Raw genomic sequence first — 26378 nt, forward strand, 5'->3', positions numbered from 1 at the left:
TATCATTTATAATGCAATCATATCTGACATATACTGTATACACTGTACTGTGCTTCATTGTTAAACACTTCACTTAAAATATGTATATTAATTTCTTTGAATTTTTTTTTTAAATTGCAATTCTGCTTCCTTTAATTCAAATTCGAATTGTAATTCTAGATCCTGTTTTTGACATCAATTCAAATTAAAAAATTGAATTGGAATTAAGGAGTCATTCTCAATTCAATTCTGAATTGTGCACAAGCCTGGACAAAAGACTGTTAATAAACACTTTTTGACACCAGTGACTGTTCTTAACATCACGCCTCATCACACTGATTTACAGACACACCTGTTTTGCACACGGCACTCAAACACAGAACCAGGAAACAGGAATCACATGAGTTCAGGGAAAGTGAAACTGAAGTGTAGTTGAGCTGTTGTGTGTTTGTGTCTCTGTATTCATGCAGTAAAATGGCAGAAGCCAGATTTTCTCAGGATGAGTTCATGTGTCCAGTGTGTCTGGATCTCCTGAAGGATCCAGTGGCCATTCCCTGTGGACACAGTTACTGTAAGAACTGTATTACAGACTGCTGGGATCAGGAGGATGAGAAGAGAGTCTACAGCTGTCCTCAGTGCAGACAGACCTTCAGGCCAAGACCTGCTTTAGCTAAAAACACCATTCTGGCTGAAATGGTGGAGAAACTGAAGAAGACTAAACTTGCTGCTGACTGTTACGCTGGAGCTGGAGATGTGCAGTGTGACGTCTGTACTGGAAGAAAACACAAAGCCATCAAGTCCTGTCTGGTGTGTCTGAACTCTTACTGTCAGAATCACCTTGAACAACATGAGAGTTTGTTTAAAGGAAAGAGACACAATCTGACTGATGCCACTGGACGACTACAGGAGATGATCTGCCAGAAACACGACAAGCTCCTCGAGGTTTTCTGCCGCACTGATCAGAAGTGTGTATGTTTGCTGTGTGTGATGGATGAACATAAAAACCACGACACTGTTTCAACTGCTGCACAGAGGACAGAGAAACAGGTATGAGCTTACAGAGATCCCATTATGATAATTTACAGGCTCATTCAACACACTACTAACACTCTTTACTTAGCGTAAGCCTTGGGCATTAATTTATTTATTGAGAAATATTGTGACAGTTTGTTCCCGGATGAAAAGCCAAGACTATAAATGTTTCAGGGAGTTCAGAAACAGTGACAATGATATAGAGAATATTCAAGTTCAATTCTCATTCAAGTTATTTCAAACTGGTATGACTTTCTTTTTTCTGACGAAGACAAAAGAAGGTATTTTAAGGAATGACTCATCTGTCCACATATTGAAAGTGAATAGGGTCCAAAAGTTTCAGTCTTCAAAAAGGACATTAAGGTAGCATAAAAGAAATCCATAACAACTCCAAGGGGGGTAAACTAGGCTGCGTTACACTCCACTTTTAGATACACACTCGCAAACTTCCTTCTCTGGGAACCCGTCGCCATTTTGAAGAGCGTTCCACTTTGCGAAGTGGACGAGGGAAGTTTATAGTTTGTCACACCAGAGAAAAATGTGTTATTAGCCACCCAGCCAAATTTGAATGATAAAAAAAGCCGGCAAGTACATAAAATAAGCGATCAAAATCTTGAAAAAATGAGCAGTAGTCTCTGCTCTCAAACGCTGGGGGCGTGTCCGCTGGCTGCGCTGAAACCACGCCCACTCGCGGGAAAGCTCGCTGCCGTCGACACCATAGACATCATATCTATGGTCGCCACACTCAACTGTCACCGCTACAGCCGGAATGGATGCTCGTAGCAGCTTAATTTGTTTTACAAAGCCATGCATGTTCGAGCCTGGACTACCTACTATAATTATAACATAAGCACACAAGGCAACTTACACTCATTGGTGGGCACGCACTGCCGACGATGGCACCAGTTGTCGGCGCGACGGGAGGATGAAGGCCGAGGCGGGAGATAGTCGGTTCGGCCACATTCACCAGTAACAGCGGATTATCAGTGAATGAATCCCAGTTGTCTCCGACGAAAGTTTATAAAACTATCCCGTGTAAAATGATCACTACAGAGGCGGGTTTTGGCGGTGATCCTCAGCTCTCCATCAAGGTGGCTCTTCACAAAATTAATCCACCTCTTGTTGATATGATAGTTTTTCGGAAATTTAAATAAGGACAGCGATCTGTTTTGTACGTGATCGCATCCAGGTAATACGCATTTCCGCGACGAAGGCATAGCTAGCTAGCAAACTGTAGGATGTAGTAACTAATAGTACTGACAGTAACTCGCGATTGAGTTGCAAACTGATGTGAATGGGCTCCAGTGCGTCATCAAGTTGGGGCGTGTCCAGGAGCTCAGGGGCTCCAGTGCGTCATCAAGTAGGGGCGTGTCCAGGAGCTCAGGGGCTCCAGTGCGTCATCGAGCCCCCCTTTTAGCCCCGCCCAAAAAATCCAGAACACAGCAACGGTGAAAAACTGTTTAACGGTCTAACTCCACAATTCAATACTTCAGTTCACAGTCTTTGTAATATGATTTAGCAATACATTTCTAACATTTCTAATGTGTTTAGAATTTTTTTTTAGAATTGCCTTTACAGGGACTTTAATTATTTTGAGAATTAATCACATAGTGTATAATATATTCATTATTATAACACTTGTAGCTATTGATATTTTTGTTTTTTGTTGCTGTTCACTCTGTACATGCTACCCTTAGGAGATATCATTAGGAAGCATGGAATTAGCTTCCACTGTTATGCCGACGATACTCAGCTCTATATTTCTTCACGCCCTGACAAAACTTACCAATTCACAAAATTAACAGAATGCATAGCTGATATAAAAAATTAGATGACTAGTAATTTCCTACTACTTAATTCTGAAAAAAAAACAGAGATTCTAATTACTGGACAAAAAACATCCTCACGTAATAACCTAAAATACTGTCCAACACTTGATGGCTGCTCTGTTAAGTCTTCATCGTCGGTTAGAAACCTGGGTGTGCTCTTTGATACCAATCTTTCATTTGAAAGTCACGTGTCTAGTATCTGTAAAACCGCATTTTTCCATCTTAAAAATATATCTAAGTTACACCATATGCTCTCATTGACAAATGCGGAACAATTAGTTAATGCGTTCATGACCTCAAGGCTAGATTATTGTAATGCTCTACTGGGCGGTTGCCCTGCACGCTTAATAAACAAACTACAGCTAGTTCAAAACGCAGCAGCTCGAGTTCTTACCAGAACCAGGAAGTATGACCATATTTGTCACGCTATACCAGAACAGGAGACCAGAATACAATTTAAACTCAAACTTCATTTATACACATGTGCAACCCCCAAGAATCCCTGGAGGCAACTGAAGGTCAAACTCAAAAGGCAATGAACTTAGAGTCTCTGGGAATACTTGAACTCAGGAAGTGTCTTTCAATGCTCAAACTCAGGAAGTGTCTTTGAATGCTCAAACTCAGGAAGTGTCTTTGAATGCTCAAACTCAGGAAGTGTCTTTGAATGCTCAAACTCAGGAAGTGTCTTTGAATGCTCAAACTCAGGAAACGTCTCTGTAGATAACAGTCTTAGTAGATCTTTGAGACTTAGATGTAGACTCGTAGATACACTGAACTTGAATGCAGACTCATAGATGCATGGAACATAGACGTAGACTTGTAGATACACAGAACTCAGACACAGACTCGTAGATACACTGAACTTGAATGAAGACTCACAGATGCATAGAACATAGATGCAGACTCGGTAGACACTAGATCACCGTAGACACTGGAATCATCTCGAGAGAGGAAACATGGAATCTCTCGCCGATGACCTTTGGAACCAGTGTTAAACCACACAAACTCTTGATACTCCGTCAATATGGGGATCCACCCCGTTTGTGCTGACAAAACTCTCAACGACACTGGAATCACCCCAAGTGAGGAAACACTCACCAATGATCTTTGGAACCAGTGACAGGTAACCAAACTCGACCCAGAACATAACATCAAGTCACATTAATACCCAGCAGTGAGTGCATGTGAGGGAGCTGAATATAAAGGCTGGTGATGAGGTAATGAGGAGATGGAGTTCAGCTGCGGTGACGAGGGAAGTGAGTGCAGGTGTGGATCCAGGGGGATGCTGGGAAATGTAGTATGTGACAGGGCCAGGGAAACCGTGACAATATTAGCCCTGTTCTGTCAACACTGCATTGGCTGCCTATTAAACATCGCATCAATTTTAAAATATTGCTGATTACTTACAAAGCACTAAATGGTTTAGCTCCACAGTACTTGAGCGAGCTCTTAACGCATTATAGTCCGTCACGTCTATTGCGATCTCAAAATTCCGGCCAGTTGATAATACTTAGATCCTTCTCCTATTTAGCACCAAAACTTTGGAACAGTCTTCCTAACATTGTCCGGGAAGCAGACACACTCTGTCAGTTCAAAGCCAGATTAAAGACACATCTCTTTGACCTAGCATTCACATAATACATTATAGACTTCTATAATTCAATGAATAGGCTGCATAGATTAGATCAGCCGGAACCGGGAACACTTCCCATAAATCCTGATGTACTCGTTACATCATAAGAAGAATGGCATCTACGCTAATTTTAGTGTCTTTGTTTATCCTGAGGTTTTCCCGCAGCCTGCCGGATCCAGGCCGTATCCAGATCTGACGAAGGAGCTTCGCCTGGACCCGGTGTCAACGCAGTGCTGAAGTGCCAACTAGTCTCTCCCTATGGAGGATCCCTTTAACACTCTACAGATAAAGCATTTTCAGGAAATTCGTTTCGCGTACCTACCCCGAAGTGATAAAATAAAATAAAATTCTGTATCAAAATTTATAAGGAAAGCCTACTTTGTTTAGGCTTGGTTTGTAGGGAATTACAACCTGCGCACATATATTCAAATGCACATAACTATAGAACCAATTCTTAATGCGCATGTGAACACCATCAGCGTTAATCACAGGTTCGCGTTTAAATTCTATGTAGAGAAAATGGTGTCGTCCTAGCGGCCCCTAATTTAATAACAAATGATTGTTGCGAAGCGAATCAATCAAAAATAACTTTAGCTGAAAAATAACTTTATTAAAGAACCGCTATAAAGCCAAAACAATCTCTGTTACCTTAAATTATACGTTTATCTCTGTAAAGCTGCTTTGAAACAATCTACATGTCATGAGTCTGGTTCTCTATCTGGCTTTTCCTGTCCTTTTCCCCCCTCTGCTGGTCAATGCTGGTTATTCCTCTCTCTTTCCCTTTTCCCCTTCAGCTGATTCTCATTAGCTGTCATCTCGCTGATTCATTTCACCTGTTCTCTCCTCTAGCCTGCTTGCTATTTAAAGGACAATTCCGGTATTTAACACTTTGAGTCTATTTTGTAGTTTGTTTTGGATGAACAAGAGTGGTGGACAAAGAAATTTTGACAATGGTTCCTGTCGCGACTTTTTGACTATTTTAGAATTGCCCATGACCGCATTAGAATGGGAGTCAATGGCCATGCACAAACATGTCCTTAAAACAATCCTTAACGTTCGTTTTCAAAACTGTGCAACTCACCGAGTGGTTAGTGGTGTTCGTTGATGATTAAAAACAAGTAGCGTAGCGAAATACAGTTTCTGTCGTGTTTTATTTGGCATTTTGTAAAATCCATTGATTTCCGTTGGAGGACTCATTGCTCGTTGATATTACTGCGCTACCGGAAACGGAAAGGGGTCTGTTTACATTTGATTGTAGTCTTTTAGGTCTTTTCGCTCGGTTCTCTGTCTCTCAGAAGGCTAGCGTGAGCAGAGCAACGGAAGTTGCGGAAGAGCGGAAGTTTATACGCGGTTGTGAGGTATCTGAAAAAATAGTTCCACTATAGAAAAATAAACGGATTGAAATCATACATTGCGCCGATATATTTGTTTTTAATTATCAACGAACACCACTAACCACTTGTTCATCCAAAACAAACTACAAAATAGACTCAAAGTGTTAAATACCGGAATTGTCCTTTAATGTTCCCTGTTTTCTTGCCATTTGCCGGATTATTTCGTTTGAGTATCATGCTGGTGGCTATCTACAAACCCTGCTGTTCCTGTCTTGTCATATCATGTTGCAGTCCTGTCTACAATCTGGGTCAGGTCAGCTAAGCCGTTACACTGTCTATTAATATTCTCTTCTACATTGTGTCCAGCCCTCCCGCTGTCGACGAACGCCCTGAACAGACTTTGTGCGTTGCTACGCTCTGCCTGTGGAGACGTGAGGTTAAGAGTCTTCTAGCCGGTCTCCCTGATTTCTGCTGCCTCTCAGTCACGCACAAGAAAGTTGAGAGAGGGTTCCTGTTTATAAGACTGTTGACTGTTTAATCTGCACTAATTGCAGCTACCTGAGTTCCTGTTTGAAATGACTGTTTTATCTGCACTATTAGCAGCTACCTGAGTTCCTGTTTGAAAAGGCAGTTTATCTCTGCTTCATCTGCATTTACCTGCGTTCCTGTTCGAAGAGACTTTGTTTTCTGCTCTCTCAAAGAAATAAACTCTGACTCTCAAATTGCATTTTGGATCCTATCTCTTCCTTACAACAGAATAATCCGGCCAAACTGATGGATCCAGCGAATGAGAGAACCATCCACACTGCTGTCGAACTGCAAGGTGCTATGTTAGGAAGACACGATGAGGAACTTACCGCTACTCGTCGTGTGGTCGAGACGCTGGCCGCTCAGCTAACTGATTTGTCCACCCAGGTCCAGTTGATCAGGAGAGAACCACCGCCACCTCCAAGATCGCCTGACACACCGGAGCCTCGTGTCAATAATCCTCCGTGCTATAGTGGAGAGCCCACTCAATGTCGCTCGTTCCTCACGCAATGTGAGGTAGTTTTTTCCCTCCAACCAGTCACTTATGCCCGTGAGCGAGCCCGGGTAGCTTATGTCATTTCACTTCTGACTGGGCGTGCACGTGACTGGGGAGCGGCTGCGTGGGAGGCTGAGGCTGAATACACCAGGCGCTTCGACACCTTCAAGGACGAGATGTTGCGGGTATTCGATCGTTCAGCTCACGGTGAAGAGGCTTCTCGCTTGCTTTCTTCCCTGCGCCAGGGAAGACGATCCGTGGTGGATTACTCCATAGAGTTCCGTACTCTCTCAACCACCTGCGGATGGAACGAGACAGCCCTTGCGGCTCGCTTTCTGGAGGGACTCAGTGCTCATGTCAAAGATGAGGTAATTGCCCGCGAGCTGCCTACTGATCTCAATCCACTCATCGATCTCGCTATCCGGGTGGAGAAACGTTTTGATCTTCGTCGCCGCTTCAGAGGCGCTGACTCCTCCTCCTCTGCTTCCGTGGCAGCGCCCACTCCACCCATCTCCACACCTGTTCCAGAGCCAATGCAACTCGGTGGTCTACGTATCTCAGCTAAGGAGAGAGAACGACGTCTCGTTAATCGCCTCTGCATGTACTGTGGAGCTGCCAACCACTTTGTTTCGAGCTGTCCTGTAAAAGCCAACGCTTGCCAGTAGAAGAGGGGGTACTGGCGAGCGCGACTTCCATGACCTCCTCGTCCTCGTCCTGCACAACTGTTTCCATTACTCTGAGCTGGGCTGGTACCACTGTTTCTTGTAAAGCGTTAATTGACTCTGGAGCTGAGGAAAATTTCCTTGACGAAACTTGGGCTCACAGACAAGGTATTCCTTTGCGGAGCCGCAAACAGACCACACCCCTTTTTGCCTTAGATGGTAGTCCCCTGCCCAGTATCAATCTTCAGTCTATCCCTTTAGCTCTCACTATTTCAGGAAACCATCATGAGACTCTTTCCTTTTTAGTTTTCCATTCTCCCTTTTCCCCGGTAGTTTTAGGTCACCCCTGGTTAGTCAGACACAATCCTCACTTCGATTGGTCTTGTAATAATATTCTTTCATGTAGTCTGTCTTGTCATGTCAATTGTCTGTTATCCGCCAATCCTTCTGTTTCCCCTGTCTCAGTTTCGCAGGAGGAGCCGGCTGATTTGACTGGGGTTCCGGAGGAGTATCACGATCTGAGGGCGGTCTTTAGTCGGTCCCGGGCCACTTCTCTCCCTCCTCACCGTCCCTATGATTGCTGTATTGATCTGTTACCCGGTACTTCTCCCCCTCGCGGTAGATTGTATTCTTTAACGGGTCCTGAACGTAAGGCGCTTGAAAGTTACCTGTCAGATTCGTTAGCCGCCGGTACTATTGTCGCGTCCTCTTCGCCAGCAGGTGCGGGGTTTTTCTTTGTAAAAAAGAAGGACGGCTCTCTCAGACCCTGTATCGATTACCGGGGGCTTAACGAAATTACCGTTAAAAATCGTTACCCCTTGCCACTTATGGCTTCCGCGTTCGAGCTTTTACAGGGAGCGAGAGTCTTCACTAAATTAGATCTGCACAACGCATATCATTTAATCCGCATTAAAGAGGGGGACGAATGGAAGACCGCTTTCAATACCCCTCTAGGGCACTTTGAATATCGGGTTCTTGCGTTCGGCCTCGTCAACGCACCTGCAGTCTTTCAGGCATTGATCAACGACGTACTGAGAGACATGCTTAATGTCTTCGTCTTCGTATATTTAGATGATATTCTGATTTTCTCACCCTCTCTTCAAGTTCATGTCCAGCATGTTCGCCGTGTCCTCTAGCGCCTCCTGGAGAATCGTCTGTTCGTAAAGGCAGAGAAGTGTACGTTTCATGCCCACTCCGTCACCTTTCTTGGTTCTGTTATCTCGGCGGAGGGGATCAGCATGGATTCCGCTAAGGTTCAAGCCGTTACTGAATGGCCTATTCCCGAGTCTCGAGTCGCGTTACAGCATTTTCTTGGATTTGCCAATTTCTATCGACGCTTTATACGCAATTTCAGTCAAGTCGCCGCCCCGTTATCTGCTCTTACTTCGGTCAAGTCGAGTTTTAAATGGTCAGAGTCTGCTCAAAGGGCTTTTGATCAGTTAAAGCATTTATTTACTACTGCACCTATTCTTGTGACCCCTGATGTATCCAAACAGTTCATTGTCGAGGTTGATGCGTCTGAGGTGGGCGTTGGGGGGGTTTCTCTCCCAACGCTCAGACTCAGATAATAAGGTTCATCCGTGCGCGTATTTTTCACACCGCCTCTCGTCTGCGGAGCGTAACTATGATGTGGGGGATCGTGAACTCCTTGCCATCCGTCTGGCATTAGTCCAGTGGAGACAATGGTTAGAGGGCTCGTCCGTCCCGTTTGTAGTCTGGACAGATCATAGGAATCTGGAGTACATTCGTTCTGCCAAGAGACTTAATGCGCGTCAGGCTCGCTGGTCATTGTTTTTCGCTCGTTTCGATTTTACGATCTCTTATCGACCTGGCTCTAAAAACGTCAAGCCAGACTCCTTGTCTCGTCTTTTCGACCCCACGGATGCCGCCCCCACGCCCCGGGAGATAATTCCCCCGGGGCGTGTAGTTGGCACCGCCGTCAGGGGCATTGAAAGACTCGTTAAACGTGCTCTGTCTCATTCAATCGTGCCGCGTAATGTACCTAAGAACCTCCTTTTTGTCCCGGTTTCCGCTCGCTCGGCAGTCTTTCAGTGGGCTCACTCTTCCAAGTTAACTGCTCATCCCGGCGTTAGGGGCACACTAGCTTCGGTCCGTCAACGATTTTGGTGGCCCACTGTAGAACGCGATATTCGTTGCTTCGTTGCATCTTGCGCAATTTGCGCTCAGACTAAGTCTGGTCACTCTCCGCCAGCTGGTCTTCTGAGACCACTTCCCATTCCGTCGCGTCCTTGGTCCCACATTGGGCTTGACTTTATTACCGGCCTCCCTTCCTCGGCTGGTAATACTGTAATCTTAACCGTAGTAGACCGTTTTTCCAAGTCCGCTCACTTTATACCGCTTCCAAAACTCCCCTCTGCCAAGGAAACAGCCCAAGTTCTGGTATCTCACGTTTTCAAGAATCATGGGCTTCCCTCTGACGTCGTTTCTGACAGGGGACCTCAATTCGCGTCCCTGTTCTGGAAAGAGTTCTGTCGTCTGATTGGTGCGTCCGTCAGCCTCTCGTCTGGTTTCCACCCTCAAACCAACGGGCAGGCTGAGCGCACTAACCAGATAATCGGTCGTCTGTTACGCAGCTTGGCGTTTCGGAATCCCTCTTCGTGGGTCGAGCAATTACCCTGGGCAGAATATGCTCACAATTCTCTTCCGTCCTCCGCTACTGGGCTCTCGCCTTTTCACTGTTGTTTGGGGTACCAACCACCCCTCTTCTCCTCACAAGAGACAGAGTCCAATGTTCCCTCCGTGCAGGCTTTTATAAGACGCTGTAAGAATACTTGGAGACGGGTGAGAGCATCTCTATGTCGTTCTAGAGTTCGTGTTCTAAGAAATGCTAATAAGCGCCGTGTCAAGAGCCCTAGGTATGTGTGTGGTCAAAGAGTGTGGCTTTCCACTGTCAATTTGCCTCTTCAGGCACCGTCTCGAAAGTTGGCTCCTCGTTTTATTGGACCTTTTCAGATTTCCAAGGTCATCAATCCCGTCACGGTTAAGTTGAGACTTCCTCCCAAGCTCCGGCGCATTCATCCAGTTTTTCACGTATCCTGCATTAAGTCAGTCGTGCGCGTCCCTTCTCGTATTTCCGTTCCTCCTGTTCATGCCGTGGGCACGTCTGTCTACACTGTACGCAAGATTCTTGATATGCGTCGTCGTGGTCGTGGGCATCAATTCCTTGTGGATTGGGAGGGCTACGGTCCTGGGGAGAGAAGTTGGGTTCCTTCCCGGGACATCCTGGACCGCTCTCTCATTGATGATTTCCTCCGGAGCCGCCAGGACCCTCCCTCGGGAGCGCCAGGGGGCGCTCGCTGAGGGGGGGGGCACTGTCATGAGTCTGGTTCTCTATCTGTCTTTTCCTGTCCTTTTCCCCCCTCTGCTGGTCAATGCTGGTTATTCCTCTCTCTTTCCCTTTTCCCCTTCAACTGATTCTCATTAGCTGTCATCTCGCTGATTCATTTCACCTGTTCTCTCCTCTAGCCTGCTTGCTATTTAATGTTCCCTGTTTTCTTGCCATTTGCCGGATTATTTCGTTTGAGTATCATGCTGGTGGCTATCTACAAACCCTGCTGTTCCTGTCTTGTCATATCATGTTGCAGTCCTGTCTACAATCTGGGTCAGGTCAGCTAAGCCGTTACACTGTCTATTAATATTCTCTTCTACATTGTGTCCAGCCCTCCCGCTGTCGACGAACGCCCTGAACAGACTTTGTGCGTTGCTACGCTCTGCCTGTGGAGACGTGAGGTTAAGAGTCTTCTAGCCGGTCTCCCTGATTTCTGCTGCCTCTCAGTCACGCACAAGAAAGTTGAGAGAGGGTTCCTGTTTATAAGACTGTTGACTGTTTAATCTGCACTAATTGCAGCTACCTGAGTTCCTGTTTGAAATGACTGTTTTATCTGCACTATTAGCAGCTACCTGAGTTCCTGTTTGAAAAGGCAGTTTATCTCTGCTTCATCTGCATTTACCTGCGTTCCTGTTCGAAGAGACTTTGTTTTCTGCTCTCTCAAAGAAATAAACTCTGACTCTCAAATTGCATTTTGGATCCTATCTTTTCCTTACAACACTACATTGTTAAAAGCGCTATATAAATGAAGATGACTTGACTTGACTTGACTTTTGTTTGTTATTCTATTTTTCCCCAACAGCTTTTTACCTATAGGATTTTATATATTTAATATATGAAGAGTTCAGATGCAAAAACCTCTAAATGCCATCTGAAATTTCCTCCTAGAATGATCATTTTTATGAAGCTCGTATATTTAAGTTCAGTGGTTTCACTTAAATGGCAATGAAAATTACCTATTAATTGCCATTTAAGTGAAATTATTGAACTTAAATATACGAGCTTGATAAAAAAGATAATTCTAGAAGAAAATTTCAGATGGCATTTAGAGGTTTTTGCATCTGAACTCTTCATATTTTCTCCAACAGCTCATATGCATATACAATGGTGAGTAAAACAACTTCATAAGTAAAAAGGGGGTTTAATAATAAACCAGCTGTCAGGAAGTAGAGGCAGATTCAGTAGCGAATGATCAACTGTTTATTGTGGGCTAACACCAGATTTTCTGTAGTCACCGCAGGAGTGATCAGGAAGCCAGGAACCGAGAACCAGTTGAGAAACGAAGAGTAGTTCAAGGAACACAGACGGGACAGCCGAGAATGACGAGCCACAGCGCTAATGAGCTGATCAGCCAAAATCAACACAAACACACACACACACACACACACACACACACACACACACACACACACACACACACACACACACAGGGAGAGAGAATGAGTCCCAATGAATCCATGAACCGTGACACCAGCTCAATAGTAGCATTTAGAACTTCGCCAGTGCAAAGTTTGTAAATTGAAGCCAATGAACCTTAACTTCAAAATAGACGATTGAAGCTCTCCCTTCAATATGCTGTCAAAATAAAGGGAAATAAAACCAATCCAGCTTATTCTACAATCTTCAACCCACAATTTACAACTTTGTATGAGAGTAAACCTAAAAGCATTAGATCCTTTGGTATTCGTATTAAACCACATTTGGAGAACTTAAATACAAATATTTTAAATCAAATACAATTCAATTCTATACCTCCCTGGAAATTAAAGAAGCATAATATCAATTTGGATTTAGCTTATCAGAGGAAAGGAGTGACTCATCCAAATGTATATAGACAGCAATATTTGGACATAAGAAACCAATTTCCTTTTCATGTACCTATATTCACAGATGGTTCGAAGGTGGAAAATAGTGTAACGGCAGCAATGGTGACTGGACATCAACGCTATGGAATCCGTATTCCTAAACAGTGCTCAATTTTCTCTGCTGAAGCACGTGCTTTACTTTTAGCTTTGGAGCATATTGAAAATACAGTACAAAAACATTCTATAATTTTTACAGACTCAAAATCTTGCCTTCAAGCAATGGACACGTTAAAAATTGATAATCCCTTAGTGGACTCCATCTTAACCAAAGTGGATTATCTGCTCAATCAGTTCTTCAGTATTATCTTTTGCTGGGTTCCAGGACATGTTGGACTTGCAGGAAATGAGCAAGCTGATGCAGCTGCCAAGGAAGCTCTTAATAAGGAAATTAATGAATGTCAAATTCCTCCCTCAGATATTAGACCGATTATTAACAGATATATTTTAAATAAGTGGCAAGAAGAATGGCATATGTGTAAGAATAATAAATTGTATGCAACTCATCCGGAAATTAAAACCAGGACCTTTCTCAATTTTAAAACTAGACTTGATCAGGTAGTCTACACCAGATGTCGAATAGGTCATACAAGTTTGACCCATGCTTTTTTACTTAAAGGTGAAGACCCAACATTATGTTTGTTTTGTAAGATTCCTTTAACTGTCAAACATATTTTATTAGATTGTCCTGGTCTTAACATAAGTAGAATGCTTTTTTATGAAGTTATTTCAGTTAAGGACATTTTTAATGAGATTATACCTGAAAAGGTTTTGGATTTTTTATCATATGTTAACTTTAAAAAATATATTGTATAATATGACTTGTTGATTATCTTTGTTCTATTCTTATTGTGTTTATATAATATTTGTGTTTTTGTAATTGAATTTTTGCCATGAAGATAGCTCTGATTGCTGACATGGCATTAAATAAAAAAGATGATGATGATGATGACCAGCTCAATAGTAAATTAATTGATCAAGTGCGTTCTATTTAAACCAGTAGTGGGCACTCGTACAACGTAAGCAATGACTGAGTGAACAAGACAGAGGGTAGTTAGTGAGTGAAGGGCATAGAAATTTGATTAGTCATGATGTCACATGCATGAGCCAGTGGATTAGAGGTTATTGATGCATCACTATATTTGATTTGGGCTTTAGAAACAGAGACAGTCTTCAGAAAGTTTGGAAAGACATGAGGATGAGTAAACAATGAAATAATTTATATTTCTAGGTGAACTATCCCTATAAAACTGGCATTGATGAAATAATGCTGGCACTTATGAATTAACCTATAATCTTGATCTTTAACCCCTCAATCTCACCACTTCTCTGATACTGGATTCATATCTGTTTAGTTGATGATTAATGTGATGTTTCTCCTGTCATTGGTTTGTCCTTTAGCACCAGCTGAAGGAGACACAGAGGTCGTTCCAGCAGAGGATCCAGCAGAGAGAGAAAGATCTTCAGCAGCTGAGAGAGGCTGTGGCGTCTCATAAGGTGAGTCTGGAGAAGAAGAGAAGTTTGAGACATCTCAGTCAGGACTCACTGAAGCCACTGTGTGATTGTGATGTGTGTCCTAACAGCGCTCTGCACACACAGCAGTGGAGGACAGTGAGAGGATCTTCACTGAGCTCATCCGCTCCATTGAGAGAAGCCGCTCTGAGGCGACACAGCGGATCAGAGATCAGGAAAAGACTGCAGTGAGTCGAGCTGAAGGACGACTGGAGCGACTGGAGCAGGAGATCAATGATCTGAGGAGGAGAGACGCTGAGCTGGAGCAGCTTTCACACACACAGGATCACATCCATTTCCTGCAGGTAACAGAGATCTAGAAGAACAGGGTCATAGTGGACTTGAGCAAGAGACTCACAGAGAAACATTTCATGAGAGCAGAATGAGCCGTTGACTGATGATTATATAATAACCGAACACACAGATCAACACTTCAGTCAGACTCTCATCTGATCTTCTTCTATTGAAAGAGATGCACTTATAAATGCAGTTCAGCTCTGGAAATCTTAGGAAACTTTTTTCTGAAAGATTTATTGAGATTCCAGACAGCAACAGCTCAAAACTTCACTAATATTTAAACACTTTTTTTATATCATTGTGAAATCCATGAATTTGATGGCACCAGTTTCACTACTAAAGATCAACAAGAACCACATAAATCTGACAGTAGAACAGGTTATTGATGAAGTGTGGAGGAGATGAGCTTTGATTTCTGTTTCCTGTAGAGTTTCCAGTCTCTCTCAGCTCCTCCTGAATCTACAGACATAAATGACAATCCCTTCAGTTCTCTCTCCTCTTTTGATGGCGTGAGAGAATCTGTTCGTCAGCTGAGAGACAAACTGGAGGATTTCTGCAAAGAGGAGCTGAAGAAGATCTCTGACAGAGGTAAAGACCTGGAGATTCATCAGCTCTCAGAAATGATCCTCCATCATCTCATATCATGTAGAAGATCATATTAGAAATGTCTTAGGAACGGATGCAGGGATCATTTTCTCTTGACATGATAATCACACTCTTCATGTCTGTTGATTTCCACAGTCACTTTCACCAACATTGTTCCCAGAACCAGGAACGACTTCCTAAAATGTAAGTCACTAAGAAAACAAGCAGAAAAACTCACTGAGTGTCTTCATGTTCTTCCTGTAGAAGGTGAAAGAAAACATGACAGAAGAGTTTTAGAGTTGATCATGTAAATTAGTGTTTCTCAACGGAGAGAACATCGAGGGGCGCTGGAAGCAATATCAATTGACTCGTGACTTTAACAAAGATGTAAATCAGGGGATTCAACATATTCTTCAAAAACAGGATGTCCTCTAAAACTAATGAATAACTATTATTATTTTTCACTGAAAGCCAATTAAAAACATTCATCCAAGATTTAGAGGTAAAATCACAGTAGTAAAAAAGCTTCAGGAAAGTAAGAACAAACTGAAATCTCTTCTGTAAAAATTCCTCTATGGATTTATCCTAAACAGAATTTTGTAACAAATCTCTTTAACCTTTGAGGAAACAGATAGAAATTTAAAGAAAGCTCAAGATTGCCAAAGGCCACAGCACTGAAAATCACCAAAATAGGCCTAGAATGCTTAAAAACGTTGTAGATCAAATTATTACAAAAAAAACACAATGACCCCAAATATTTGAGATATTTGAATGGTGTATATATTAGGCATAATTATAATAAACACAGAATAATAACCATTAATATACAGTAAATGATACACTGATGTAAATGATGATTTGCACAGGATATCTGGTAAACTAGTAAACCATATTATTGCTCTTCCTGCATTGACACCATTATATGAGAACTGAACCGAGCTGGACGATGACGTCACTGTTTTCTCCAGAGCGGCTGTATAGATAAATGAACTAAATTAACAACTTTTTTACAACAGAAATGAATCAACACTGAACTTACTTAAGCTGGACAATGACACTATTTTCTTCTAGATCTGCTGTACAGACGAAACTACGGAAGCCCTGAAACGCAACGTCAAAAAAAAAAAATCCATAAAAAAAAAAAAAAATTCTAGTATTTCGAGATTAAAGTCGAAACGTTTCGAGATTAAAGTTGAAACGTTTCGAAAATAAAGTCGAAACATTACCAGAATACAGTCTTCTGTAGAAGTTGCGTGTGTGTGCATTCATAACGGCGCGCGTCCACTGGTGCATAGGGCATGTTTCCAATTCTGATTTTGTGTGTGTCTGTGTAAAGAAATGCACTTGTGAAGTCGAATTCCCTCGGACATGGATCTACACAAAATAGCTTTTTACTTTTATCTGGACTTTCAACAAAAAGAAAATTCGACAGGTGCCAATCTACCAACATGCATTATCATGGCGTTGCCTATAGACGACCACACAGACTCCGCCGGAGTAGGTTCACAATGTGGTCGAAACTTTATGTGGCAGTGTTTTTGACGTGTTTTCGTGCTCGTCTATAATAGGCAACACTATCTGGGTCGAGAACACTTAACAGTAACAGCACTGATTCCCTCTTCTGGATACATTTTAAGTGCATCATTCTGTATCCAATCATTTGGCCGGATCCCGTGATTTCCTCAAATATAATAACCACTGGTGGTGGTTGAGGAGAGATTCCCTGAAATGATTGAAAAGCGCTTTTAAGTGTAGGCCTACAGTAAACATATGAAAGCGCTATATAAATGCCTCATTCATGCATTCATTCATTAAGATGGATATCTTGATTCAGTCTGAAAAGTGTTTTCGCCTGTAGGCTAAAGTCTATTTCGGCGCAGTATTATATTATATATTATATATATATTATATTTTATAACGTCCTATAGCCTAATGCCATGTTGGTAGACCTGTAGATTTTCCTTTTGTTGAAAGGCAAGATAAAAGTAAAGCTATTATTTTGTGTAGATCCAGTTTACACACACACACACACACATACACGCACACGCATGAAAGCCTCTGCGAAATAACGTGTGAAATAACGTGAAATAACAATGTGAAATAACGGCACACACGCAACTTCTACAGAAGACTGTATTCTGGTAATGTTTCGACTTTAATCTCGAAATATTTCGACTTTATTCTCAAAATATTTCAACTTTAATCTCAAAATGCTAGAATAATTTTTTTTATGGATTTTTTTTTTTTTTTACGTTGCGGTTCAGGGCCGTATGAAACAAACTTTATTGCATTATTTTCCTGTTATCAATCTGTATTGATCAAAGCGCTAAATATATAAAGGTGACTTGACTACTGAGACACTGCTGATATATTGAACATGAAGAGATCAGCTATAATAAAAGATCAGACAGATTCATAATTCCTGATTCTGATGTGTTTTCTCTCCATCAGATTCCCATCAGCTCACTCTGGATCTGAACACAGTGAATAAACGCCTCAGTCTGTCTGAGGGGAACAGAGTGATTACTGACACTGGCACAGAGCAGCCGTATCCTGATCATCCAGACAGATTTGATGTGTATCAGGTGTTGTGTAGAGAGAGTGTGTGTGGACGCTGTTACTGGGAGATTGAGTGGAGTGGTAGTGTGTTTATATCAGTGTCATATAAGAGCATCAGCAGGAAGGGACGGGGTATTGAGTATGAGTTTGGATATAATGATCAGTCCTGGAGTTTGTCATGCTCTTCCTCCAGATACTTATTCATACACAATAAGATAGAGACTGACTTGCCTGTAAAGTCCATCAACAGGAGAATAGGAGTGTATGTGGATCACAGTGCAGGAACTCTGTCCTTCTACAGCGTCTCTGACACAATGAGCCTCATCCACACAGTCCAGACCACATTCACTCAACCGCTCTATCCTGGGTTTAGGGTTTATTATAAATCATCAGTGAAACTGTGTTGATGAATGAGAACAGACTGTAGAGAGATTCTACCCATAATGCTTTGAGCTGCATGATAAATCAGTAACAGTGAGATGTTATAGAGAAGTGGTTGGCAACTTTGTTTGGACACACACTCATTCTGACTGGATCGCTATACGTTAAAACTTCAGTTTACACTGAACTTCATATCACTGAGTTCACGTTAAAGAAAGCAAGATATGAACTTCATTTTATTTATCATCAGGCAATTTCAAGATCATAGATGCGGCATTAGCACTGGAAAGATAATTTAGTGTCACTACTTTTAATGAAGACGACTGTGTGTTGAGCTTCAGGATGTGAAAAGGAATTTCATTTAAAAATCCTACCAGTGAGAAAAGAGGTAGAACATTAACAAGACATTGGAATAAGAAGTTTCATTTGCTTTTCAGTTTTCACGTCGGCTCGCTGACGAGATGCTCAACTTCTCTCTGCGATGCGTAGCGCAGAAACTACTGTAATAGCGCTGTTATATCTGTGTATCGGGAGCTGTTATAACACAATCTCGCATATTTATTTTTTACCAGTTTAGGAGGAGTCATATTTACATTTGTGGCTTCAACAACCAGATGCATTTTGTCCAGTTTCATCTAGAATGTGAAAAAATGCCCTCTTTCGTATCCATGAACAGTTTCCACATGCATCACAGTCATTTTGATGTGTGTGGGATGTTTAATAATGACTCTCTATATTTGGTTGAATATCTCTGAGATTTATAGCATTAATTGTGTACAGCAGAACAAGCTGTCAGTCAATAACTAGTGTGATGCGCAGTGGTTATGCTAATGGTTTATCAGAGCTGCGCACTAGAGGGCTGCATTGGGATTGAGTCCCGCCGGGTCCCACGGGACCCCGCGCAAATCTCGCGGGAGCGGGCGGTTTGAACTTTGCTGCGGGCGGGAATGGGCGGCTAAAAAAACACTGCGGGATCGCGAGGTAACCTAGCGACATGATGGAGATGTCAATAATGGCACTTTTCCACTACACAGTACCAGCTCGCCTCGGCTCGACTCGACTCGGCTCTGTTTGGTTTTCCACTGTGTAAAAGTTGTATCTGCTTCCAGGTACTTTTTTTCGTATCACCTCCGGCGAGGTTCTGAGCGAGCTGAGGCGATACTAAAATGTGACGTGAAAACACGGCAGACTGCTGATTGGTCAGAGAGAATCGTCACTATTCACTGCGTCATCATTGCACACGCCAGACAGAGTATCCTGAATAAAAAACAGCAAAAACAAAACCATCCAAAAACAGCATACACTCGATTTCCTCCATTGTCCTGTGTGTATGTGTCCAGAATACATGCCGGCCAGGGAAACGAAACAAACAACCCCATGAATCTCTTTAATAATAGCAATACAAATACGTGTTTTTTTCCTGCGGGACGGGAGAAGACACAAAATCAATGCATCTCTATTATTGTGCGGGAATAAATTCTCAGAGTTTTGCGGGTGCGAGTGGACATAAATATTGCGGGAGCGGGCGGGAGTGTAACACATACGTTGCGGGAGCGGGCGGTAATGGTCAGAAATTCGGCGGGTGCGGGCGGGAGCGGGATGAAGAAAACAGTCCCGCGCAGGGCTCTACTGTGCACTTTAATAGTATTTATAACTCCTAACTTAATAAAACTAGCTGTGTTACTATGAGGAATGATTACATCAAGATGTAGATCTGTATTGTTAATGGAGATGATGATTTTGCAATTATACTGCATTGATTAATGCTTGATTTGCTTTATATTGATGTAACCTAAGTAGTAATAATGCTTTTGCTTAAGTAGATGTATGTTACCCAATTACTAATACTGCACAGAATATGTATTGTGTGATTTCACTATTATTAAGAAAACTACTTACATGAAATGTATGTATTGACTGATTTAGAGTAGAAAGCACTTATGTATTAGAAATAGTTTTTATGATAAATGGAAAATGTATTAGTTAAGGTGTATGTTATAGACGATCAAGAGAAGAAAGAAGAGAAAACGGGCTTGAAGATACTGGAAAGGAATGCACCGTAAAGAACTGAAGGCGTTGGCGAAGGATTTGGCAGCACTCCATGTGATGACGTCAGAAGAGAGCTTGGCACCAGCGTTTGAACGTCTATGTATAAAAGACTGAGAGAGAGACTGAACGGATTGGAGACTGAATAACGCAGTGTCCCTCGACGCTTGAAACCAGCTGATTGTACCTTGATTGAAACTTATTTTTGTAACTTTACTATTGTACTTTTATATAACTTTTGTTAACTTTAATAAAACTTATATTATTGGCAAGTTTTTGTCTACCAGAGTAATAATTTAAGAACCTTAAGCAAGAACTGACCACAGGGAAGTGTGCTGAGCTAATTGTAAGTACTTTTTGAATGCTTATAGTTTTGTCCAGATTCGACTTTCCTTACCTACCTGAGAATAATAAATAAATAGGTAAAAGGTGTAAAGATTAAAGGACACACCATAAAACAGTATGCAGGTACGAGGAACTTTATCTGAATGAAATGCATACACCTCTCACTTTTACTGATGTCATGTGCCAGCGATTGTGCCATAGGTTGCTGACTTCTGTTATAGTCTCTTATTTTTTCTTTATTACTGTCCCAGTCATCAGCTGAAGTGCTGTTTGTCGACCAGTGGGCTCTCCATCATAGACTATTGTTATTCTGTCAGGGACTACACTACCCATAATCCTCTGCCCTGTTTCATCATCACAAATTGACTTCACTCTGTCATTCATTGCTAGGTTTTTATTTTTTATATGTTTCCACTGCATTTCTGGACCCTCAGTTTCCTGCATTTTCCTGTTTTCCTGCGGTACCTGCTTTGTGTTTGTTTTCGGATGGTTTATATGTGTTTTGACCCTTTGCCTGCTGTATTGACCGATTCTAGACTACTGTCAAATAAAGCTGTGCTTAGATCTTCTCTCTTCGTGTCTCTGTGCAGTACGTATCAATTACATCAATACTACAGCTGAACTTGCGCAGTGAAATAACACGTCAGAATAAATGTGTTTAATGAATCCTCATATAGACAGTAAGATCAGTGTGTGTTTGTGAGTCATGATGATTTACGGTGTGTATCTGTACTTTTCTTGCAAGAAAACCAAAAGTCTATAGGTTGTATTTTTTTAACAGTGTAATGTTAGCTACAGTATGCCATTGACAACCCAGCCATAGACAACCCAGACAACATCACCAAACATACCTGGATGGCGACTAAATTTCGACACGAGAAGAAAGGGGTGGTGACTCGTGACACCATACACTCTAGCCAGCCAGTTTATAAACACTCTACTGCAGCCCCCTGGTAGGATGAAACAACTCAGTGAGTAGACTAACCCCCAATTTCCACCGGCTGCGTTACGGCTCCGGCACGGCGGCGGAGTCAATAGGTTTCCATTAAAGTCAATGAGTGTATTTCCACTGAATGCGGTACAGCTGCGTTCCGACTCCGGCGATCCGCAGCCCTCCGGAGCAGATACGCAGAGCTTCTAATTTTGCCGGATGCCGGAGAGCTCCGCAGCACTACAGGGCAGAGTGCGCAGGACAGGAAGTCGAGCAAAAAACAGAACAAACCAAACCAAAATAAAAGATCCGGTTAATTTTCAAAATAAAATACACCATGATCATGGCGGATCATATTTCCCTACACTACACCTTGAAAACGTCATAATATACCATTCGTCATAACGTTCTGTTTATAGAAAATACATATCGCGCGATCATACGTGAATTAGCGAGATCTCGTGGGTCCTCGTGACTTCAGCTGTCAGTCATGGACGCAGCCGTTCCGCAACAACTCCGGACCTGGTGGGTATTGACGGACGACGGAACACGGAGCTGTCACGCAGCGGAGCCGTTACGCAGCCGTTACGCATCTGGTGGAAATTGGGGGTAACCAACCACATGCAGGCATATTTTCTGTTATGTCAAATTCCAAATGTATGTCATCCAAGGTTCCTGTAAGCAAATCAAACATATGTGAACCTTTCAGGCATCTGAAGGTAATGGAAACAGACCTTCTTTCCAGTGTAGATTCATCAATCTAGTGTGCTTTAACACCAGTGTAAATGACTGTGCTGTCCAACAACCAGTAGTGGGACCTATATAATCTTTTTTTTACCTTGGCGTCTGATTCCTTGATTCTTAGCTTCACAGTTGGTTTGGACAGCTAAGCAACTTACAGCTAAGTTGCATTGTATGGATTTGATTCTTGAATACTGGAAGTTCAATTCTGATAAAGGACTGAAGGCTTTCACAGACAAACTCAGCTTCATGCTAGTCAATTGTGGAATGAGCAACCTGCCAGCAGGACACGGACAAGTCTTTAATCTTCATCTGTTTCACAGCTGAATCACACCTCTGTTCTTCAGTTCTATATTTTCAAGACATATTCATTGTACTGCTTTAATTTCAATGGAGAAAGAATTGTTTAATGGAATTCATGTGTTTTTAATGGGAGAATCTGAAGCACTTTTTTGTTGAATTACACTTTTGCTGAAATAGTACCATAACTTGTTTACAACTTTCAGGGTTTGTACGGGTGCTTGAAATCCTTGAAAATGCTTGAATTTTGGATAAAATGCTTAAATGCTTGAAATTGTAACTGTATTTCTTTCACAACAAATACCTATCTGACTGAATAGTTCATTTATTAAAGCAGCGCTATGCAGTTTTGGCAATTTCTTTTTTTTTTTGCGTTTTGCGCTTTTTGCTCGCGGGTTCCTCTATAGAGCTCCCCCTACAGCTTGGGAATAGATAGTTGATATTAGATATTCAGTTAGGGCACATTCATTTGTGGAATATGCAGTGAAAATAGCCTTTAAGTTACAGCACAGTAACTGTAACGTTAACTACCCGCAACTTAAAACCTGCAAACGTCAGCCCAGTGCATAACAACAATCGTTGATTGCTGAACAGAAATCGTGTCAGATGGAGTGTCATACAAGTAGCCTACTGTAAGGTTGAGGATGGCCTTATGCAATATTTACACTGCTCTATTCCAGTAGATAAATGTATATGTCTTGGCAATGAAATACATTGTTTTTTCTATTAATATAGGCTATTATATCAGGCTGGTGCCTGTATTATTGTATTTGTATTATACTGTATTATATACCCAGAGTCTTCTGGGTTAAAGGGATAGTTCACTTTGAAATTAAATTTTGGTATGTTTTAGCTTACCTCAAGGGCATCCAAGATGTAGGTGTCTTTTTTTCCGCAGTAGTTTCAATTTTGATATTTTTAGGTCAAACCGTTCTTGTCTGTCAGTCATATTATGCAGGTCTGTGGTCACCCCCTCAAAGAGCATGCACAGAGTCCAAATTAAAACAATTCCCCGTCGTCCAAGTTAAACAATTCCCCATCGTAAGTACACATTGATGGCCTAAGACACGAAACGAGCGTTTTGTGTGAGAAAACGAACAGTATTTATATCGTTTTTACCTCTTATAACACAGCCGCGTCCAAATGATCTGAGGGCGCGGGCGGGTACAGATATATACACTAGACGTCGCCTTGGCTACTGCAGTTCATTGGAACGAAACCGTAGCCAAGCGACATCTGCTCGTTTCGTGTCTTAGGCCATCAATGTGTACTTACGATGGGGAATTGTTTAACTTGGACGTCGGGGAATTGTTTTAATTTGGACTCTGTGCATGCAAGGGGGTGACCATAGACCTGCATTATATGACTGACAGACAAGAACGGTTTGACCTAAAAATATCAAAATTGAAACTACTGCGGAAAAAAAGACACCTACATCTTGGATGCCCTTAAGGTAAGCTAAAACATACCAAAATTTTATTTCAAAGTGAACTATCCCTTTAAAATGGAATTACAGGTTGTTGTTGTTGTTGTTGCACTGTATCAGATTTTGTTCAAACCTTGTCTATATCAAGAATGTGTCAAAAAACCAAGGCCTGTAAAATATTTCTGTTCAAATCCTGTGTCTTCATATTTTCAGCCCTTGAAAATACTTCAGTTTTACAGCCTGAAAATCACATTTTCTGGGAAGCAATATTTGGACATTAATATAATGAAAAGTGTTATTCATAGGCATTATCTACTTAGTGATACATTTTGAAAAATAAAACTTGAGATTTGCTTAAATATCTGTTCTTTCTTCTATTATGAAACACAATTTGGGCTGTTTATAGCATTATCTCTTTTAATGTGATAACTAAATAATAATTTTGACTATGTATTGGTATGTCATTTACGGTGGTAAAAAAGGTGCTGGAAAAAGCTTTAAAATGGACCTTGAAAGTGCTTGAATTTGACCTTGGAAAAGGTGTACGAACCCTGAATTTTACTTCTTCATATAATTTTACTTCTTCATATGGAACAGTACTTTTCCCAAAACTCATTTAGCAATGTTTTTGATAAATCGGCTCACCTAAATGTGCCTTTATTCTGGTAAAATGGTTCAGGAAGACTGCTTATTGTACTACTTTACCTAAAAATAAAAAAATCTTGAAATGTTTATTGTCTCTCTTTTCCTTTTTTATTCACAGATTAACTTGTAATGGGTAAAGTTGATGTGATACAAAACTGCAACTCGGGTTGTCAAATATAGAAACATTTTTACATTAATATGTTACAGCAGTAAGAAAACATTTCTCTAGCTTACGTAATGAGTAACCATTGGTGTTTATACAGATGTTTGTTTTAATCAATTATATTTCATGCATTAACCTTAAAGTCGCCATGAAATCAAAATTGACAATTCTTATTTTTTTTCATGTAAAATGATTTACTGTAACTGTGCACTTCATTGTTATTTTTTATAATCACCTTATAATCTGAAAAGTTGACATTATGCCCCCTTTCACAAGATGTAATATACATATATGGTGTCCCCAGAATGTGTCTGTGAAATTTCAGCTCGAAGTACCCTACAGATAATTTATTATAGCTTGTCAAATTTGCAAATTTTTGGTCCCTTTAAATGCAAATGAGTTGCTGCTCCCAAACCCTGTTCGGCCAATCCTTTACACAAGCTTCTCTATAGTGACATTTCAGACTGTCCTCTATATGTTAGCCAAATTTCATAACTTTTTACCATATGGTTCTATGGGCTGCGATAGACTCCCAGAGCAGAAGAAGAATAAGAAGAATGCCAACGGATACAATAGATGCCATCACACTTTCGTGCTTGGCCCCTAACAAGTATTTCTTCTCTCTCACAGGTCTACAGGTCGCATACTTCTGTACTATATAGTAGGCCAAAACAGAATGTTCCAAGAGTAGTACGTTCGAATTCACAGTATTAATAAAACAGTACGCAAAAAATACCCAAATGACCTACCACTTCCGGAACGATATTAAAGGACAAGTTCGGTATTTTACACTTAAAGCCCTGTTTACAGATCGTTTCTGATGAAATAGAACGGTTAAGATTAAAATGTGGACACATGCTGCTGTCCCGAGAATTTTAGGTTTATTTCGCTTTCCCCCCCATCTACACAATGGCAGCCTATGGGCACTGGAACAATCCTTCATAAAACACATTAAACTTTCGTTTACAAAGACGTGAAACTCACCGAGTGGTCAGGGGTGTTCAATGATATGCTCACAAAAAAATCGCTGCAAAAGATGCTTTCCAACAGGTGTTTTACCATTCGTTGTAAAACTGTGGACCTATTTTTCCAAACGTCTCACACCTGTAGATTCTTCCGTTGAGAGCTTGAATAATAAACACTCCAGCCCAGTTGGTGGCGATAATGCACCTTTGCCAATTACAAGCAAACCACTGGCATTTCATTGAATACACAGAAGAAGCAGAAGAAGAAGCGGCGGAGTAATACCGTACCGCACACAGCCCATCCAATTCAAGTCAATGGAGTTGGACAAAAACTACGATAAAACCTGTTGGAAAGCATTTTTTGCAGCGATTTTTGTGTGAGCATATCAGTGAACAACCCTGACCACTCGGTGAGTTTCACGTCTTTGTAATCGAAAGTTTAATGCGTTTTAGGAAGGATTGTTCCAGTGCCCATAGGCTGCCATTGTGTAGGTGGGGGGGAGAAGCAAAATAAACCTAAAATTCTCGGGACAGCAGCATGTGTCCATATTTTTATCTCAACCGTTCTATTTCATCAGAAACGATCTGTAAACAGGGCTTTAAGTGTAAAATACCGAACTTGTCCTTTAATGTGCGTATACGAAGAATGCGTCTGAATATGCCTACTTCCCTACTATATAGTAGGTGAAAATGGTATGTGTAAAAGTAGTATGTCCTAATTCACATTATTCATTAAAAAGTAGACGAAAATACTCAGATGGCCGACTACCCAGCAAAC

The 26378-nt window shown here is 41.5% G+C and overlaps 1 protein-coding gene across 1 annotated transcript; it reads left to right on the plus strand.

The window, feature by feature from the left end:
• Positions 1–377: 377 nt before the first annotated feature.
• Positions 378–20354, plus strand: LOC307157352 (tripartite motif-containing protein 16-like). Its single transcript, XM_079869241.1, has 6 exons — positions 378–1026; positions 14106–14201; positions 14288–14521; positions 14942–15101; positions 15255–15302; positions 17550–20354. Exons 1-6 carry the CDS (start codon positions 454–456, stop codon positions 18062–18064), a joined length of 1626 nt encoding a protein of 541 aa, XP_079725367.1. The 5' UTR covers positions 378–453; the 3' UTR covers positions 18065–20354.
• Positions 20355–26378: the final 6024 nt, after the last annotated feature.

The sequence above is a fragment of the Squalius cephalus genome (assembly GCF_949319135.1).
Source record: "Squalius cephalus genome assembly, chromosome: 4".
Classification (NCBI taxonomy): domain Eukaryota; kingdom Metazoa; phylum Chordata; class Actinopteri; order Cypriniformes; family Leuciscidae; genus Squalius; species Squalius cephalus.

Bases quoted from the DNA above. Each gene is read 5' to 3' on its own strand.
- LOC307157352 (XM_079869241.1), top strand. From the start codon at position 454: ATGGCAGAAGCCAGATTTTCTCAGGATGAGTTCATGTGTCCAGTGTGT. The intron at 1,027-14,105 runs GTATGAGCTTAC...TTTGTCCTTTAG, and splicing joins CACAGAGGACAGAGAAACAG to CACCAGCTGAAGGAGACACA. The intron at 14,202-14,287 runs GTGAGTCTGGAG...GTGTCCTAACAG, and splicing joins AGGCTGTGGCGTCTCATAAG to CGCTCTGCACACACAGCAGT.